This window comes from Aythya marila (genome assembly GCF_965140915.1).
Source record: "Aythya marila genome assembly, chromosome: 30".
Classification (NCBI taxonomy): Eukaryota; Metazoa; Chordata; class Aves; order Anseriformes; family Anatidae; genus Aythya; species Aythya marila.
In genome coordinates, this window is record NC_139071.1 from 1,023,126 (window position 1) to 1,041,274 (window position 18,149).

At 70.2% G+C, this 18,149-nt stretch overlaps 2 protein-coding genes across 5 annotated transcripts; both read left to right on the forward strand.

The window, feature by feature from the left end:
* Positions 1 to 1,373: 1,373 nt before the first annotated feature.
* On the forward strand, positions 1,374 to 13,645 carry ITGA7 (integrin subunit alpha 7). Of its 4 annotated transcripts, XM_082781227.1 has the most exons (27): positions 1,374 to 1,548; positions 3,118 to 3,245; positions 3,346 to 3,425; positions 3,525 to 3,780; positions 4,160 to 4,291; positions 4,426 to 4,545; positions 5,809 to 6,016; positions 6,152 to 6,345; positions 6,425 to 6,513; positions 6,600 to 6,727; positions 7,548 to 7,643; positions 7,728 to 7,789; positions 7,906 to 8,075; positions 8,596 to 8,745; positions 8,849 to 8,961; positions 9,065 to 9,263; positions 10,063 to 10,146; positions 10,232 to 10,311; positions 10,405 to 10,482; positions 10,564 to 10,666; positions 10,757 to 10,933; positions 11,011 to 11,103; positions 11,219 to 11,332; positions 11,413 to 11,511; positions 11,580 to 11,705; positions 11,963 to 12,118; positions 12,745 to 12,857. In XM_082781227.1, the coding sequence occupies exons 1-26, from the start codon at positions 1,385 to 1,387 to the stop codon at positions 12,077 to 12,079; spliced, it is 3,360 nt and encodes a 1,119-aa protein (XP_082637353.1). In that variant the 5' UTR covers positions 1,374 to 1,384; the 3' UTR covers positions 12,080 to 12,118; positions 12,745 to 12,857. The 4 variants fall into 4 exon arrangements, with proteins under 4 accessions (XP_082637353.1, XP_082637352.1, XP_082637354.1 ...); XM_082781226.1 differs by lacking the exon at positions 11,963 to 12,118 and having other exon boundaries at positions 12,745 to 13,645; XM_082781228.1 differs by lacking the exons at positions 4,426 to 4,545; positions 11,963 to 12,118 and having other exon boundaries at positions 12,745 to 13,645.
* A 511-nt stretch (positions 13,646 to 14,156) lies between these two features.
* LOC309888743 (microspherule protein 1) lies at positions 14,157 to 17,531 on the forward strand. The gene is made up of 14 exons (XM_082781266.1): positions 14,157 to 14,246; positions 14,797 to 14,926; positions 15,040 to 15,178; positions 15,258 to 15,416; positions 15,515 to 15,624; positions 15,724 to 15,832; positions 15,946 to 16,084; positions 16,195 to 16,270; positions 16,371 to 16,399; positions 16,551 to 16,643; positions 16,759 to 16,841; positions 16,948 to 17,035; positions 17,114 to 17,241; positions 17,328 to 17,531. Exons 2-14 carry the CDS (start codon positions 14,817 to 14,819, stop codon positions 17,412 to 17,414), a joined length of 1,350 nt encoding a protein of 449 aa, XP_082637392.1. The 5' UTR covers positions 14,157 to 14,246; positions 14,797 to 14,816; the 3' UTR covers positions 17,415 to 17,531.
* The last annotated feature ends 618 nt before the right edge of the window (positions 17,532 to 18,149 follow it).

An 18,149-nucleotide genomic window follows, 5' to 3' on the forward strand; every position in this document is an offset into this window, starting at 1 on the left:
CCTGTTCCCGTTCCCATTCCCATTAACATTCCTCTTCCCATTCCCGTTCCCATTCTCTGCCCTTCCCGGGAAGTGGCTTCTTCTTTCCCACGGTGGCCAGGCCATCGGGAGGGGATTTGGAGGCTCGGGGGGGGGGGACCTGGACGGCAGCCAGGAGTTGTGGGGCGGGGGGGTCCTTCCCCCAGCTCACCCCCAGGCCAGCAGCGAGGAGGAGGAGGAGGAGGAGGAAGAAGAGGTCAGCGCAGCTCCCGCAGGGCCGAGCAGCGCGGCCAACTCCCAGCCATCTCCGCGGGCCTGGGGGGGGAGCGGCGATGGTTAAAAATAGCCCCCGGGGCTGGAAAATATGACTGCCCCCCCCGGGCTGCTGCGGGGGCACGGGGCTGCTCGCTCCTGGGGGGCCTGAACCCGCTGCTCACCCCCTGCCTGCTTCCAACCCCCCTGTGTGGGTCCTGCTCCTGCTGTCAGAAGGGGGATGCCCCCCACCCAGGGGTGCCCCCCACCCAGGGGGGTTGCAAAGTGGGGGGGTGCTGGGGTGTGGTGTAACGGGGTAGGCTGTGATGTGGGGGTTAAAAAGGGGGGGGGCATGCGGTGTGATATGGGGTGCTGGGCGATGGGGGGTGCTGTGTAGGGCGATTTGGGGTGCTGGGCACTGCACTGGGGGGGTCCCAGCCCCCCCCCCCCATGCGGCCGGGGGCTGTGTCCCGGTGTAGGGTCCCGGTGAGCCATCCCCGTGCGATGTCACCGCTCTGTGTCACCGTGGTGTGTCATCGCCGTGTCACCGTGCCATGTCCCCGTGCCATGTCCCCGTGCTGTGTCACCGCTCCGTGCCCACTGCAGCAGCCCCACGCGGTGTCACGGCAGCGTGTCCCCGTGGGGTGTCCCCGTGCCGTGTCCCCACGGTGTGTCCCGGTGCCCTGTCCCCGCGTGGTGTCCCCACGGTGTGTCCCGGTGCCGTGTCCCCATGCAGCACCCCCGTGCCGTGTCCCCGTGCGCTCTCCCCGTGCAGTGTCCCAGCCCTGTCCCCAAGCTGTGTCACCGTGTGGTGTCCCCACGGTGCCCCCCTGCAGTGTCCCCACACCGTGTCACCGCGCTGTGCCCCCCCCCGGTGCGCCCCGTTGCGCCCTCCCGGCGCTGCAGCATCCCCGCGGCGCGTCCCCCGCGCGCTCTCCCGGTGCCACCGGGCACTGTCCCAGCCCTGTCCCCGTGCCGTGTGTGTCCCTCCACCCCCCCCTTCTTTGCCTGTCACTCGCCGCGGGGCGGGGGCCGCGCTGGCCGCCAGCCGGGTCCGCAGGGGCGGGGGGCGGACCGGAGCGGCGGGGAGCGGCCGGCGAGGAACGGACGGGAGCGGCGGGGAGCGGCGGGGAGCGGCGGGGAGCGGGGAGCCATGGCGGGGCCGCGGTGGCTGCCCTGGCTTTGCCTGGCGCTGCTGGGCAGCGCCGCCTTCAACCTGGACGCGGGCAGCACCCTGCTGAAGGACGGCGCCAAGGGCAGCCTCTTCGGTTTCTCGGTGGCCCTGCACCGGCAGCTCAGCCCCGAGCCGGCCAGCTGGTGAGCGCCCGGTGGGGGGGGGGGTGTTGCGCCCCGGGGACCCCCCGGTCCCCTTCCCCATCCCCGCTTCCAGCAGCCCCGGGGTCATTCGGAGGGAAGCGGGGTGCTGGGAGGGAGCCCCGGGGTGCTGGGGGGGGTGGATGGGGTGGGGGGGACACGCGCGTTCCGCCGCCGGACCCCCCCCCTCCAGCCCCAGCCCCGTCCCCGCCGCCTCCGCGCCCTGCTCGGTGCCGAGCCGCCGGACGCCCACCCGCGTGCCAGGGGAGCCGCCGGCCCCGGGGGGGGGCACGAAGGCGAGGAGCCGAGCGGGGGGAGCCCCGGGGGTCCCGCAGCTCCCCTGGGTGTCCCGCTGTCCCCCCACCCCTTGCCCGGTGCGCCCCCGGTCGGGGCCGGTGGCGCCAGCGCGGTGGCGCCGGTGGGAGCCGCCCGGCCCCCGCTGCCGCCCTCTCGACATTCCTGGCGCCGCCGGGCCCTCCGTGCGCCCTGCCCGGTGGCCGAGCTCCCGGCAGGTGCTTGTGGAGCTGCTGGCATCGTGCGGTGCTCCGCGGCACCGGGAACCGGGCACAGCACCAGCACCGGGAACCGGGAACGGCACCGGGAACTGGGAACGGCACCGGGAACTGGGCACGGCACTGGCACTGGGTGCCGGGCACAGCACCGGGAACCGGGCATGGCATTGGCACCGGGAGCTGGGCACTGGGCACAGCACCGGGAACCGGGCATGGCACCAGCACCGGGAACCGGGCATGGCACCGGGAACCGGGCACGGAGCACCAGCACCGGGAACTGGGCATGGCACTGGGCACAGCACGGGCACGGCACCATGCGTGGCACCGGGCATGGCACCGGGCACTGGGCATGGCACCAGGCACTGGGCACAGCACGGGCACGGCACCGGCCATGCCACCGGCACTGGTGTCCCCCTGCTCGTCCCCTCCGGTCCCCCCAGCCCCAGCATCTCCCCGGGGCAGCCTCAGCCCCGAGCTCCTTACTTGGAGCCTTGGCCCGGGCACACCGGGCACTGCCCGGGTTGGGGGGACGCGCCCGTGCCTGCTCCTGGCTCCCTCCTTTTTTGGGCATGTTGCTGCCGAGTTATTTTGAGTGAATTCCAGTTTATTTTTACCAGCTCTGCCTCTCCGTCCCCTCCCGGGGCTCCTTTGTGTCTTGAGGCCACCATCCCCTGGGGACAGGCCGGGGGGGTGCCCCATGGTCACAGGGGAGCCGCCACCTCCGCGCTCCTCAGGACACAGCGGGACGGGGCTGAGACCCCTCCCCAAAGGACCTGGGAGGGCTGGGGGGGGTCAGGGGGATGGGACCAGGGGGGTCCGGGGTGCTCCAAGGCCTGGGAAGAGCCGTGCTGGGGCCGTGGCACCGAGCTGGGCACACGCGGTGCCTGCAGCCGTGAAATCGGGGTGGGAGCGCAGGGACAGCTGCGCGGGGGCGGCGGGCAGGGGGCCGCGGCGAGGGGGGCTTGGGGGGAGCGAGCGTGCAAAGCTGGAAGTGCTGGGAGGGGGGGGGGGCACATATCCACACGCCCGTGCCCTGACGGGGGGCTCCCCGTCCCCGCAGGCTGCTGGTGGGGGCCCCCCTGGCACCGGCGCTGCCCAGCCAAGCCGCCAACCGCACCGGGGGGCTCTTCGCCTGCCCGCTGACCCCCGAGCTCTCCGACTGCTGGCGGGTGCCCATCGACGAGGGAGGTGAGGTGCTCGGCCCCCCCCCCACGCAGGGGGCAGAGGGGATGGGGGGGGACGGGGATGACGGTGCTGACGCTGCCCCCCCCCCCCCAAACCCTCCCAGTTGACCTGCAGAGAGAGAGCAAAGAGAACCAGTGGCTGGGGGTGAGCGTGAAGAGCCAGGGCGCCGGCGGCAAGATCGTGGTGAGCACCCGGCGAGGGGGGATGTGGGGGACACCGGTGGGGAGCGGGGAGGTGTCGGGGGTGCCCCACAGCCTCCTGACGCCCCCCCCCTGCTCGCAGACCTGCGCCCACCTGTACGAGGCGCGGAACCGGGTGCGGCAGCCCCTGGAGACGCGGGACGTGATCGGGCGCTGCTTCGTGCTGAGCCAGGACCTGCGGGTGCGCGACGAGCTGGACGGCGGCGAGTGGAAGTTCTGCGAGGGGCGGCCGCAGGGCCACGACCGCTTCGGCTTCTGCCAGCAGGGCCTGGCCGCCGCCTTCAGCCCCGACCAGCACTACATCCTCTTCGGGGCCCCCGGCACCTACAACTGGAAGGGTGAGCGTGGGCAGGCGCCCCGGGAGGGGACGTGCGGGTGCGAGCGCAGCGGTGGGTGCGAGCCGGGTGCGTGTCCACGTGGGTTGGGTTTGCACACACGAGCTGGTGAGCGTGTGTGTGCTGTGGGTGCACACGCGTGTGTGTGGGGTGCACGTGTGGGTGCTGGGTGAGCCGTGGGGCTGTGTGCGTGCGCACGGCTGCGTGCCCGTGCTTTGGGGTGCCCCATGGGGACAGGACCCCCCCCCCGTGCTCGCAGCGCCACGGCGCAGCCGACATCTCCAGCACCCCTCTTGTCCCCGGCGCAGCAGGACGGTCCCCGGGAGGGTCCCCCCCCCCGGGAGGGTCCCCCAGCCCCTCTGACCCCTCCTCGGTTTGGCAGGGAACCTGCGCGTGGAGCTGCTTAACCAGAGCTCCCTCGACCCGCTGCGCTACGACGACGGCCCCTACGAAGCGGGGGGCGAGAAGGACCAGGACCCCTCGCTCATCCCCGTGCCCGCCAACAGCTACCTGGGTACGGGCACGGCGGAGCCCGGCGCGGCGTGGGGAGCCCCCCGGTCCTCCCCCCCAGCCCGGCTCCAGCCTGCCCCGACCCCGGCGCCCTCCCTGACCCCCTCCTCTCTTTCTCTCTCGGCCCGCCGGGCGCAGGTTTGTTGTTTGTGACAAACGTTGATAGCTCAGACCCCGACCAGCTGGTCTACAAAAGCCCCGACCCCAACGAGAAGGTGCCCGGCGCGGCCGGCGACGTGCCCCAGAATAGCTACTTGGGTTCGTACGCGGCGCCGCCGCGGCCCCGTGTGCCACCCCCCTTTGGAGCCACCCCCCCCCCCATCCCCGTGTGCCACCTCCCCGGAGCCGTGTTGTGTTGGTGTCCCCCCCCCTCGTGTCTGTGCAGAGCAGAGGAGAGCGGAGCTGCTGCAGCCTCTGGGCACACGCAGACACACGCAGACACACGCAGACACACGCAGACACACGCAGACACACGCAGACACACGCGTGTGCACGCACCCAGCTCGCTTGGCACCCCCCCATCACCCCGTGCACCCCTCCTCTGCACACCCGGGCGTGCACACACAGCCCCTTGCACACCCAACCCTGCACACGCGTGGCTGTGACCTGCCCCCCTGCCCCGTGCCACCCCCCCCCCAAAGCCCCCGGGACCCTTTTGGGTCCGTGCGGTGCCTGTGCCCCCCCCCCAGCTCCCCCCCATCCCCGTGCCCTGACTGTGGCCGTGTGTCCTGTCGCTGTGCCAGGGTTGTGGTGGGGGCACCGCCAGGCTTGGGGGGGGGACACTGGGTGTGGGGGGGGATTCCAGGGGGTCCCAACTGAGTGCTGAGCCTGGCGTGGCCCCCCCTGCACCCCAGGTCCTTGTGCTTTTCCCTCCGGTGATGTCTCTGCATGGGGGGGTGCATGGGGGGTGCATGGGGGCTGCATCCTGCTGGGTGCCTGGGGGCTGGGGGGGCTGTGGCAGGGCTGGGGGGGCTGGGCACGGGCTGGGCTGTGCTGCTGGGGGGGGGTCCGGTGCTGCCACTGCTGCATGGGGTCAGGGGTGGGGGGTCCCCAAGGCCCTGGGGGCTCTGCATCCGCTGGGGAGGGAGATCTGGGCGCTCCAGGTCTTGCTGCTCTGCCCCCAAAATCTTCCTTTCTCTGCCCAAAATCTTCCCTTCTGGCCATGCGGGGAAGGGAGGGGGCTGGTCCTCACCCCCCCCTCACCATCTTCACCATGGAAGAGGACCCAGGACCCCCCACCTCTGCCACCCCCCCCACAAGTACAGACAATATGGAGCACAGAGCAGGGAAACTGAGGCACGAGCCGAGCAGGACCCCCCCACAAACCCCATCCCCATCCCCGTGCCCCCCCACCCCAAAGCACCAGAGCCCCCAGCCACGCAGGGGAGCCGAGCAGAGAGAGAGAGACGGAGACGGACGGAGGGCACCGGGCGGGGCACGGCGATGGGGGCCGGGTACAAATCAACCCCCCCCAAGCCCAAAAAATAATAAAAAAGGACAAAAAACCGCCCCCACCCGCAGGTTTCTCGGTGGATTCGGGCGCGGGCCTGACGCGGCGGCAGGAGCTGAGCTTCGTGAGCGGCGCCCCCCGCGCCAACCACACGGGCGCCGTGCTCATCCTGCGCCGCGACAGCGCCCAGCGCCTGGTGCCCGAGGCCGTGCTGCGGGGGGAGCAGCTCACCTCCGCCTTCGGCTACGCCCTGGCCGTGCTGGACCTCAACAGCGATGGGTGAGGCTGGTGGGGGGGGGCACTAAAGGTTGGGGGGCACCCACGGTGCCCGCGGTGCCCGCGGTGCCGGGGATCCGCGGTGCCGCCGTGCGCGGTGGTCCCAAGAACGGGGTGACGCAGTGGCCGTGCCCGCAGCTGGATGGACCTGGTGGTGGGGGCCCCCCACTTTTTCGAGCGCAAGGAGGAGATCGGGGGGGCCGCCTACGTCTACATCAACCCGGCGGGGCACTGGGACGCCGCCGCCCCCCTGCGCCTCAACGGCACCCGCGGCTCCATGTTCGGCATCGCCCTGGGCGCTGCCGGGGACCTCAACCAGGATGGCTTCGAGGGTGAGGGGCGCTTCAGGGGGGGGCTCTGGGGTCCCCGGGTGCTGCTGCGTCCCCCCCCTCACCGCTTCTTCCCCCCCAGATCTGGCCGTGGGAGCCCCCTTTGATGGCGCTGGCAAGGTTTACATCTACCACGGCAGCAACTTGGGCATCGTGGCCAAGCCGGCGCAGGTGAGGGATTGGGGTCAGAGGGGGGGGGAAGTTCCCCGGTGTCCCCCGCTGCCGGTTCCCAGCCTCACAGCCGTCCTTGTCCCCAGGTCCTGGATGGGGAGGGCGTGGGGGTGACGGCCTTTGGGTACGCGCTCTCGGGGGGGCTGGATGTGGATGGGAACCTCTACCCCGACCTGCTCGTGGGCTCCCTCTCTGACACCGTGGTGCTGTACAGGTGAGCGCCCGCCACAGGCACCCCCAGCTCCAAACAGGGCACCCAAATCCCCAAGCAGCCCCTGATCCCAAACAGCCCCTATCCCAGAGCATTCCCTGTCCCTGAGCAACTCCTGATCCCGATCATCCCATAAACCTAAGCATCCCCTAACTCCAAGTATACCCTGACCCTGAGCATCCCCTGATCCCAAGGACCCCATAACCCTGAGCATCCCCCATCTATGCACATCCCCTAACCCCAAGCATCCCCTAACCCCAAGGGTCCCCTAACCCCAAACATCCCCCATCCTTGTGCATCCCCTAACGCCAAGCATCCCCTAACCCCAAGCATCACCTGATCCTAAACACCCCATAACCCTGAGCATCCCCCACACCTGTGCATCCCCGAACCCCAAGGATCCCCTAACCCCAAGCATGCCCTCACCCCAAGCATCCCCCAATCCCAAGCACCCCATAACCCTGAGCATCCCCCATCCATGCACATCCCCTAACCCCAAGGATCCCCTAACCCCAAGCATCCCCCATTCCTGCACATCCCCTAACCCCAAGGGTCCCCTAACCCCAAGCATCATGTAACCCCAACCATCCCCTGATCCCAAGCACCCCATAACCCCAAGCATCCCCCATCCCTGCGCATCCCCTAACCCACAGCATCCTCTGTCCCTAAGCATCATCCCCCCTCCCCAGCTCCCCCTACTCCCCCACCTCAGGCTCCCCCCATCCCTCGGCACAGCCGGGGGGTCCCGTGCAGGGGCTGCTCACGGTGGGGGTGCCCCCGGTGGGTCCCATCCCGACACCACCGTGCTCCCCCCACCCCGCAGGGCTCGCCCCGTGGTGCACGTCTCCAGGAACGTCTCCCTGGTTCCCCCCAACATCGACCTGGAGCAGAGCAACTGCCAGCACCAGGAGGGCGTCTGGTGGGTGCCACGTGGCCGGGGAGGGGGCGAGGGGGGTTTTGGGGCCCCCCTGTCTCACCCCACTTCTGCCCCACGGCCCTATAGCGTGGACATCCGAGCCTGCTTCAGCTACACGGCCAGCCCGGCCAGCTACAGCCCCCGCCTCGGTGAGTGGGGACGGGTGGCTGGGGGGGTCCCGGGGGGCTGCGTGTCCCCCACAGAGGGGATGGGACCCCTGTGGGGTGAGGGGGACCCCGGCACGGCCCCGTCCCTCCGCCCCCAGTGCTGGAGTACGTGTTCGACGCCGACACGGAGCGGCGGCGGCTGGGCCATGCCCCCCGCGTCGCCTTCCTCGGCCGCCGTCCCTCGGACCCCGAGCACCAGTTCTCCGACACCGTGGAGCTGCCCCGGCAGCACGCCCGCACCTGCGTCAAAGCCACCTTCCAGCTCCAGGTGGCTCCTTGTCCCCGTCCCCGTCCCCATCCCCGTCCCTGTCCTCATCCCCATCCTGTCCCTGTCCCTGTCCCCATCCTTGTCACCAAATCCATCCCATTCACAAACCTGTCTCCATCCCTATCCCACTCCCGTCCCCATCCTTGTCCCTTCCCCTTCCCTGTCCTCATCCCTGTGCCAACTCTGTCCCACCCCTGTCCTCTTCCCCATCCCTGTCCCCGTCTTTGTTCCATCCCTGTGCCGTCTCCATCCCATCCCTGTCCCTGTTCCCACGCCTGTGCCATCCCCATCTCATCCTCATCCCTGTCCCATCCCCATCCCTGTCCCATCCTTGTCCCCATCCCTGCCCCAACCCCGTCCCTGTGCCATCCCTGTCCCTATCCTCATCCCTGTCCCCATCCCATCCCCATCCCTGTCCCATCCCTGTCCCCATCCCTGTTCCCAGCCCATCCCCATCCCTGTCCCCCCCCCGTCCCCATCCCGTGTCCCCCCTCTCCCTCACCCTCTCTCTTGTCCCCAGGACAGCATCCGTGACAAGCTGCGCCCCATCGCCGTCACCCTCGCCTACGGCATCCAGGGGGCCGGGGCGACGCGGCACAGCCGGGGGGCCGCCCTGCCCCCCCTGTCCCCCGTGCTCAGCCCCCAGCAGCCCAGCAGCCAGCGCACCGAGGTGAGGAGCCGTCCCGCTCGGGGCCAGCTTTGGGGGGGGGGGGTTCTGCCACCCTCGAGGTGTCCCCGATCCTGCTGTGTGTGTCCCCTGTCCCCCCCCGCAGGTTCACTTTCTGAAGCAGGGCTGCGGGGACGACAAAATCTGCCAGAGCAACCTGCAGCTGCACTTCCAGTTCTGCGCCCGCCTGGGGGACGCCGATTTCGTGCCCCTGCCCAGGTGGGCGTCCCCCCCCCCACCCCACACATCCTCACCCCAAAGGGTTGGAGGGGACGCCCGGCGGGGGCTCACTGGGGGCTGTTGTCCCCCCAACCCCCCCCAGGGGTGAGGACGGCACTGCCATCTTCGCCATGAGCGACCAGAAGGACGTGGCCCTGGAGATCCACGTCACCAACCTGCCCTCGGACCCCGCGGAGCCGCAGCGGGACGGGGACGATGCCCACGAGGCCGTGCTCACCGCCACCTTCCCCGAGGAGCTGCCCTACTCCGCCGTGCGCCCCTATGACGGCCGGGCACCCTCGGTGCGGCAGGGGATGGGCGGGGGGGCGAGGGAGGGGGGCTTTGGGGGTGCGTGGGGATGGACCTGGGGGGCGCAGGGGTGCAGAGGGATGGGGATGGGCCTGAGGGTGCTGAGGGGGTGGGATGGGGATGGATGCGGGGGGAGTTTTGGGGGGCTGGGGTTTGGGACAGGGAGGGTACTGGGGGATGCTGGGGTTTGGGATGGGGCTGGTCTCAAAGGTGTTGGGGTTTGGGATGGTGCTGGTCCCAGAGGTGTTGGGGTTTCAGATGGGTCTGGTCCTTGGGGATGCTGGGGTTTGGGATGGGGCTGGTCCCAGAGGTGCTGAGGTTTGGGACAGGGAGGGTACTGGGGGATGCTGGGGTTTGGGACGGGGCTGGTCCCAAAGGTTCTGGGGTTTGGGACAGGGCTGGTTCTGGGGGGATGCTGGGGTTTGGGATGGGGCCAGTCCCAGAGGTTCTGGGGTTTGGGACGGGGCTGGTCCTAGAGGTGTTGGGGTTTTGGATGGGTCTGGTCCTTGGGCATGCTGGTGTTTGGGACAGGACTGGTCCCAAAGGTGTTAGGGTTTGGGACGGGGCTGGTCCCAAAGGCGTTGGGGTTTGGGATAGGGCTGGTCTCAGAGTTTCTGGGGTTTGGGATGGGTCTGGTCCTTGGGGATGCTGGGGTTTCGGATGGGTCTGGTCCCAGAGGTGCTGGGGTTTGGGATGGGGCTGGTCCCAGAGGTGCTGGGGTTTGGGGTGGTTTGGTTCCGGGGGTTTGGGGATGGGGAGTGCCCGCAGCAGGTCCCCGCTCTCTGCCCCCAGGACAAGCCGGTGGTTTGCCTCGCCAACCAGAACGGCTCGCAGGTGGAGTGCGAGCTGGGGAACCCCCTGAAACGTGGAGCCCAGGTGGGCGCAGCTCCCTGAGCCCCCCCCCACCCCCCAACAACCTCCCCCGGGACCCCCGGCCCCAACCCTTGCCCTGTGCCCCCAGGTGCGTTTCTACCTCATCCTCAGCACCCTGGGCATCACCCTCCAGACCACGGACCTGGCGGTGGAGCTGGCCCTGTCCACGTGAGCTGGGGAGGGTGGCGGGGGCTCCGCCGGTGGCTTGGGGGGGTCTCAGAGCGATGCCCCCCCCCCCCACGACCCCCATAATTTCCCCAGGATCAGCGAGCAGCCGGGGCTGGAGCCGGTGGTGGCTCGGGCGCGCGTGGTCATCGAGCTGCCTCTCTCGGTGACGGGGTGAGTGGCAGCGGGGTGGGGGCTGGGGGGCCCCCCCCTCCTCTCCACATCCCCCTGAGCCCCCCCACTGTGTCCCCGCAGCGTGGCCGTGCCCCCCCGGCTCTTTTTCGGCGGGGTGGTGCGGGGCGAGAGCGCGGTGCGGCGGGAGAGCCAAGTGGGCAGCGCCGTGCGCTTCGAGGTGACGGTGAGTCTGGGGGGCTTTGGGGTGGGTTTCAGCCGTGCCCCCCGACCACCCCCCCCCCCCCGGCTCCCATTCACACCCCATCCCCTGCAGGTCTCCAACCGGGGCCAGTCGCTGAAGACGCTGGGCTCGGCCTTCCTCACGCTGCAGTGGCCCCATGAGATCAGCAATGGGAAGTGGCTGCTGTACCCGCTGCAGCTGGAGCTGGCGGCGGCACCGGGGCCGCGGGCGTCCTGCAGCCCCGCTGCCAACCCGCTGCTGCTGGCCCTGGTACGGCGGGGGGGTGGAGTGGGACGGTGGGCGCAGGGGGGGCTGTCCCCTCTCCATGCCAGCCCTTTGTCCCCCAGGAGCCGCCAGGGGACACTGAGCTCACCGAAGCGCCCGCCGCGGGGTCCTGGCGGGTGCCAGCGCCTGCAGAAAGGAAAAAGAATGTGACACTGGTGAGCGGGGCTGGGGTGCTCCTGCTATCGGGGTGCTCATGTTTATGGGGTGCTCCTAGTCCTGGGGTGGTCCTGGGGTGCGTGGCCACGCTGTGACCCCCCCATGTCCCCCCAGGACTGTGCCCAGGGCACCGCACGCTGCCTGGCGTTCCGCTGCCCGCTGCACAGCTTCGAGCGCGCCGCTGTGCTCACCGCCCGCGGGCGGCTCTGGAACAGCACCTTCCTGGAGGTAAAAAGGGAACGGGGACAGGGGACGGGGATGGGGACGGGGACAAGGACAAGCCCTGCCCCGTGGTGCCCCCGCTGCAGGAGTTCCTGGCCGTCACCTCGGTGGAGCTGATCGTGCGCGCCAGCGTCTCGGTGACCTCCTCCATCAAGAACCTGGTGCTGAAGGACGCCTCCACGCAGGTCTGACCCCACGCCCCCGGCACCCGGCGCCCTCCCCGCCACCCCCTGACCCACGCTGCCGTCCCCAGATCCCCGTCACCATCTACTTGGACCCCGGCGTGGCGGTGGCCGGCGGCGTGCCCTGGTGGGTCATCCTCCTGGCCGTGCTGGCCGGCATCCTCGTCCTGGCCCTGCTGGTCTTCATCCTCTGGAAGGTGAGCGAGGGGGACGGGGTCCCTGCGGCAGGACGTGTCCCCTCCCTGTGGCACGGGGTGCTCTGAGGGTGCTGTGCCATGCTACTGGTACTGTGTCATGCCACACCGTGCTGCTGGGCCACTGCTATGCTGTGCCATGCTGTGCTACACCGTGCCAAGCAGTGCCGTGGTGTCAGGGCACTGCTGTGCCACGCCATGCCTTTGGACCACTGCCGTGCCGTGCCGTGCCCAGCCTCACCTTCTCACTTCCTCCCCAGTGCGGCTTCTTCAAGCGGAGCAGCCAAACCTCCCGCTACACCACTAATTATTACCGGGCCCGCCGGAGGCTGCAGCCCTCCGAGGCGGACAAGCAGGCTCTGGAGGGCCAGCGGTAACGCGGGGCCGGCTCCCCGGGCCGGCAGCAGCCAGCACGGGTGCGCACGGGCGCACAGCCCCCCCTGCACGGGTGTGCGAAGGAGTGCAGTGTGCCCAGGCGAAGGGATGAGGGCTTGCGGTGTCTGCATGCAGCTGTGCGAGGGTTTGAAGCAGTGGGGCGGGAAGAAAGAGGGTTTGCAGTGTCAGGGCAGCAGGGAGCGAGGGTTTGCAGTGCTGGTGCGTGGTTGTGCGAGGGTTTGCAGTGCTGCTGCATGAGTGTGTGTGGGTTTGCAGTGCTGGTGCGTGGTTGTGCCAAGGTTTGTTGTGCTGGTGCACGAGTGTGCGAGGATTTGCAGGGCTGGCGTGTGGCTGTGCCAGGGTTTGCAGCACCAAATGAAGGTTTGCAGCGGCGGGGTGGCAGGGCAGGAGCCTGCGGTGCTGCTGGTGCATGGCCGTGCCAGGGTTTGCAGTGCTGAGCCATCCCGTGCCGTGCTGGCACGCAGACGTGCGAGGGTTTGCAGCGCCGCTGCAACGTGCATGCCCCCGTGGTGACATCTGGGGGAAGCACAGAGCTGTGAGAATGTGGAGCCGGACCCGATCCCGCCTGCCTGCCCATGCCGCCCGGTGGGGCTGAGCCCCCCGAGGCTGCCCCCAGCCCCTGGGGCTGACCCCCTGCTCCCCGCAGCTCGGTTTCTTCCGCCGGGCACGCTACGCGCCGCCGGCCGTGCCGCAGTACCACGCCGTCAAGATCCCGCGGGAGGAGCGGCAGCAGTACCGCGAGGAGAAGATGGGCACCATCCAGAGGAAGGAGTGGGCCGTGAACTGGAGCGAGGCCAGCGACGGGCACGTCACCCCCAGCTCGGCGTAGCCCTGGGGCTGCCGACCCCAGCGGGGGGACGCGGGACACGGAGCCCCCCTCGGCCCTGCTGGCCGTGCCCCAGGGAAGGACCCTCTGGCAACACGTGGGGATGCGCGTGTGTGTTCCAGCGCTCGGCCAGGCACACCCAGAACTGCTCGCAGTGGGACAGGGGCCCCGGGGATGGCTCCGCTGTAGGCTGTCTCTTGTCCCCAGGGGGATGGCTTGTCCCCAAGGGGACAGCTCGGCCCTACAGGGATGGCCCCATCCTATGAGGGGCTGGCTTGTCCCTAGGGGATGGCTCGTCCCCAGAGGGTTGGCTTATCCCAGGGGGATGGCGTGTCCCCAGAAGGATGGTTCATCCCCAAAGGGCTGGCATGTCCCCAGGGGGTTGGCTTATCCCAGAGGGTTGGCTTGTCCCCAAAAAGCTGGCTTGTCCCCAAGGGGCTGGTGTGTCCCCAGAGGAATAACTTGTCCCCGGAGGGTTGGCTTGTCCCCAAGGGATGGCTCATCCCCAGGGGGCTGGCGTGTCCCCAAGGAATAGCTTGTCCCCAGGGGGTTGGCTTGTCCCCAAGGGCTGGCGTGTCCCCAAGGGGCTGCCTCCTCCCCAGGACCCCTCAGCCCCCTGGACCCAGCCGGACCCCTCAGCGCCCCCTCCTACGAGGCCGCCCCTGCCCCCGGGGCCTGCCCAGCGCCCAGCGTCGCCCGATGCCACCCAATAAACGGAGCAGCCCCCCCCGACCCCGCCCCGTGTCGTCCCTTCGAGCCCCCCCCGGGTCCTCCCGACGGGGTTCGGGGGTCCCAGGTCCCAGCGGGGAGCGGGGAGGAGCCGGGGGGGTCCCGGGCTGCGGGGGGGTGTGGGGGGGGCAGCGCTGCCATGTTGGGGGTGGCTCTGGTGGGCGCCGCCATGATGGATGTGGCTGCTGGGAGCGGCCATGATGGGTGTGGCGGGGGAGCGGCCCGGGTGGGCGCCGCCATGATGGGTGTGGCGGCGGGCTCTGGGAGCGGCCATGATGGGTGCGGCCGTGTCATCTGCCGGGGCCGCGCGGAGCCCTCATTGTGGGGACACCGGGGGCCCTGTGCCCCTGTCCCCGGGCCTGTCCCCGTCCCCCCCGGTCGGCCCCATCGGCAACAGCGCCTCGGGGAAAGCAGGGGCGCGGCCCTGCCCTCCAGCAAGATGGCGGCGCCCTGACCCAAGATGGCGCCGGGCTGGCGACACGCGCGGCCTTTGGGCTGACGTCAGAACCGCTTCCGCCGCCACCCGAAAGCGGCCCGTCCATGGAGGCGCCCAGGCCGAGGCCGTCGCGGAGCCGCCGCCGCTCCCGGGGATGGTGAGAGCGGGGCCGGGCCGCGGCCCGAGGGGTCCCGCGGGTGCCCCCCCGTGCCCTTCGCACCCCCTCATCCCCTCGGGATCCCCCCGGGACCCCGCTTGGCCCCCCCAGGATCCCCCGGTCCCCTCCGGTTCCCTCCGGTGCTCCCCGGGACCTCCCCGGTTCCCCTCAGGACCCCCCCGGGCCCTCCCAGGACCCCCCCGCCCCCCCCTCCAGGACCTCGCATGTTCCCCCCCGGGTCCCTTCCCGGCCCCTGTAACGGGTCCGAGCCCGTCCGAGCCCCCCCGGGACCTCCCCGGTTTCCTCCGGTCCCCCCGGCACCTCCCCGGTTCCCCGCCCCCCCCCCCGGTCCCTCCCGTGTTCTCCCCCACCCCCCCGATCCACCCCCGGCACCCCCCCGACCCCCCCGACCTCCTGTCCCCTCCCCGGTCTCCCCCGGTCCCCCCCCAGCCCCTGTAACGGGTCCGAGCCCCTCCGAGCTCCCCCCCGGTTCCCTCCCGGTCCGGTTCCCGGTTCCAGCCGCGGACCGTCTCCCCCTTCCCCCCCCCAGAGGTGCTGTCCCCCGACCTGATGGCGTCGGGCGCTGCGAGCCGCTCCGAGGACGAGGAGTCGCTGGCGGGGCAGAAACGGGGCTTGGCCCAGGCCTCGGGCGCCATCCCGAAGCGCCGCAGCTCCTCACGGTACGGTACCGGGGTACCGGGGGGCTGGGGGGGGGGTCAGGGGGGCACGGGGCTGGATCCAGCCCCGGGAAGGGGACGGGGTGGCAGAGCCAGAGCCGCCTCGTGCCCTCCAGGTTCATCAAGAGGAAGAAATTCGACGATGAGCTGGTAGAGAGCAGCCTGGCCAAGTCCTCCAGCCGGGCTAAGGGCGCCGGCGGCGTGGAGCCGGGGCGCTGCTCGGGCAGCGAGCCCTCTTCCAGCGAGAAGAAGAAGGTGAGGAAGCAGCGGGGGGCGTTTCGGGGCACCTGGGGGTATGTGGAGAGACCCCCAACGCCCCTCGCTGCCCGCCCAGGTCTCCAAGTCCGTGTCCGCCCCCGTGGCGCCCAGCCCCGTCCCGACCCCCGGCCTCGCCAAGCGGATGAAGAAGAGCAAGCAGCCCCTGCAGGTGACGAAGGACCTGGGCCGCTGGAAACCTGCCGATGACCTCCTGCTCATCAACGCCGTGCTGCAGGTAACGGCCCCGGCTCTCTCCCCAGGGTCCTGGAGGGGGTGTGGGGGGGGTTCTGCAGCCCCCGGCGGAGCCGTGCCCTCACCCGGGGGCTTTCCCAGACCAACGACCTCACCTCGGTGCACTTGGGCGTGAAGTTCAGCTGCCGCTTCAACCTGCGGGAGATCCAGGAGCGCTGGTACGCGCTGCTCTACGACCCCATCATCTCCAAGTGAGCACGGGGCCGGGCCTGGGGGGGCAGCGCCACCCCTTGGGGGGGCAGCGGGGGCCGCAGGGGCTCTCACTCTGTGCCCCCCACGCCCCCCCCAAGGCTGGCTTGCCAGGCCATGCGGCAGCTTCACCCCGAGGCCATCGCCGCCATCCAGAGCAAGGTGCTGTTCAGCAAAGCCGAGGAGCAGCTGCTGAACAAGGTGGGATCGGTAAGAGACGGCAGGGCTGGGGGGTTTCTTATGGGCTGGGGGGGCTCCAGGCTGGCATCTCCCCCTCTTGAGGGGCGTCCTCGGTGCCACATGTCCCTTGTCCCCCCCTGCAGAGCAGCCAGCCCACGCTCGACACCTTCCAGGAGCTCCTCCACAAGCACCCCGACGTCTTCTACCCCTCGCGGACGGCCAAGGCCCTGCAGCTGCACTGGCAGCTCATGAAGCAGTACTACCTGCTGGATGACCAGACCGGTGAGCCACGCGTCCCCCCCGTGCCCCGTGTGTCCCCCCCTGTGCCCCACACCCCCCAAAAATCCCTCGACCTCTGCCCCCCTCACTCCCTCCCCTCCTGCGCCTTCCAGTACAGCCGCTGCCCAAAGGGGACCAAGTGCTCAACTTCTCGGACGCTGAGGACATGCTGGATGACAGCAAGCTGAAGTGAGGTTTGGGGGGGTCCTGGGGGGCAGAGGAGGGTGCTGGGGGGGTGCAGGGGTGCTGGGGGGGGGCCGTGTCTGATCCTGCCTCTTCTCTTCTGCAGGGACGTGCGGGATGAGGTGCTGGAGCACGGTGAGTGCAGCCCACTCCTGGCCATGCTGCCGGGTGGCCCATATTAGCTGGGGGGGGGGGCCAAATCAGCACGGGGAGCTCTGGGGGGGGTTGGTGGGGGTCGTTGGGGGTCAGGTGCCCCCCCCCAGCTCCCTTCTCCCTCTCTCCCCAGAGCTGACCGTGGCCGACCGGCGCCAGAAGCGGGAGATCCGGCAGCTGGAGCAGGAGCTGCACAAGTGGCAGGTGCTGGTCGACAGCATCACGGGTGAGAGCTTGGAGCAGCCGGTTTTTCCATCTGTCTGTCCGTCCGTCCATCTGTCTGTCCGTCCTTCCATTCGTCTGCTTCCCCCCCCCCCAAATCTTCCCCCTCTTTCCCCCAGGCATGAGCTCCCCGGACTTCGACAGCCAGACGCTGGCCGTGCTGCGGGGCCGCATGGTGCGCTACCTCATGCGCTCCCGGGAGGTGAGTGCGGGGCTGAGCCCCCCCCCCAGGGGAAACCCCCCCAGGGGAAACCCCCCCCAGCCCCCGGAAGCCCCCCCCCAGCCTCCCCTCGCTCCCCCCTCCCCAGATCACGCTGGGCAGAGCCACCAAGGACAACCAGATCGACGTGGACCTGGCGCTGGAGGGCCCGGCCTGGAAGATCTCCCGCAAGCAAGGTGGGAACGGGGCCGGGCTGCTTTTGGGGGGGGGTTTCTGGGTGTGCTCCCCCCTCACACGCTGCTGCCCCCCTCCAGGGGTCATCAAACTGAAGAACAACGGGGATTTCTTCATCGCCAACGAGGGCCGGCGCCCCATCTACATCGACGGGCGGCCCGTGCTCGGGGGCAACAAGTGGAAACTCAACAACAACTCGGTGGTGGAGGTCAGTGGGGGGGGCTCAGGGGTCCCGGGGGGGACGCTCAGGGGTCTCGGGGGGGGCTCACTCACCCCCTGCCTCCCCTCCTGCAGATCGCCAGCCTGCGCTTCGTCTTCCTCATCAACCAGGACCTGATCGCGCTCATCAAGGCGGAGGCGGCCAAGCTGGCCCAGCAGTGAGGAGGGGGTGGGGGCTGCTCTGTGCGGCCCCCCCCCGCCCCACACTGGGTGCTGGGGGGCGTCCCCCCGGCCTCCCCCAGGGGTTGGAGGCTGCAGGAAATAAAATGTTTTACTCCAGCCCGCGTTTGTCACTGGGGTGGGGACACAGGACCCCGAGCTCCTGGGCTGTGGGGGGAGGGGTGGTGCCCCTCAATTATTTTTACCCCTCCCCATTGGCACCGCGGGTGCCCGCTGCCTAATTTGCATATATTTGCATAGGAGCAGCCTGGAGGTGCTGCTTGCCCCGCGGAGGCCAGCAGGGGGCTCCCCGCTCCCCTCTCCGGGGCTTTTCCCAGGGAATGGGGCAATCCCGGGGCTGCAGCCCCCCCCTGCCACTTGCCAGCCCCGGGGGGGGCAGGAAGGGAATTTACAGCCCCGGGGGGGGCAGCACCAGCCCCCAGCGTGTGCCCGGTTCCTCCCAATCCCCCCCAACCCCTTCTGGGATCCCCCACCCCCTTCCCAGTGCCACCGCACTCACACATCCCATCGGAACAGGGGCTGGAAAAAAAAACAGGAAAGCTTTTGGCCAGGAGCCCCTCACATTGGTGCCATCCCCATGGGCACCAGAGCCCCCCCGGCACCACCCCCTGCCCCAATAAAGCCCCCCCGAGGTGGGACCGGCTCCGTTCTGTCACACGGGGGAGGGAGGGGGGCAGAGGGGCCCGTCCTCGGTATCACGGCATGGACGGCGGCGGT

Excerpts from the sequence above, each read along its gene's own strand:
- LOC309888743 (XM_082781266.1), top strand. The coding sequence starts at position 14,817 with ATGGCGTCGGGCGCTGCGAGCCGCTCCGAGGACGAGGAGTCGCTGGCG. Across the intron at positions 15,625-15,723 it reads TACGACCCCATCATCTCCAA|GCTGGCTTGCCAGGCCATGC; the intron begins GTGAGCACGGGG and ends GCCCCCCCCAAG. Across the intron at positions 17,242-17,327 it reads ACAACAACTCGGTGGTGGAG|ATCGCCAGCCTGCGCTTCGT; the intron begins GTCAGTGGGGGG and ends CCCCTCCTGCAG.
- ITGA7 (XM_082781226.1), top strand. The coding sequence starts at position 1,385 with ATGGCGGGGCCGCGGTGGCTGCCCTGGCTTTGCCTGGCGCTGCTGGGC. Across the intron at positions 6,514-6,599 it reads TCGTGGCCAAGCCGGCGCAG|GTCCTGGATGGGGAGGGCGT; the intron begins GTGAGGGATTGG and ends CCTTGTCCCCAG. Across the intron at positions 7,644-7,727 it reads CAGCACCAGGAGGGCGTCTG|CGTGGACATCCGAGCCTGCT; the intron begins GTGGGTGCCACG and ends ACGGCCCTATAG.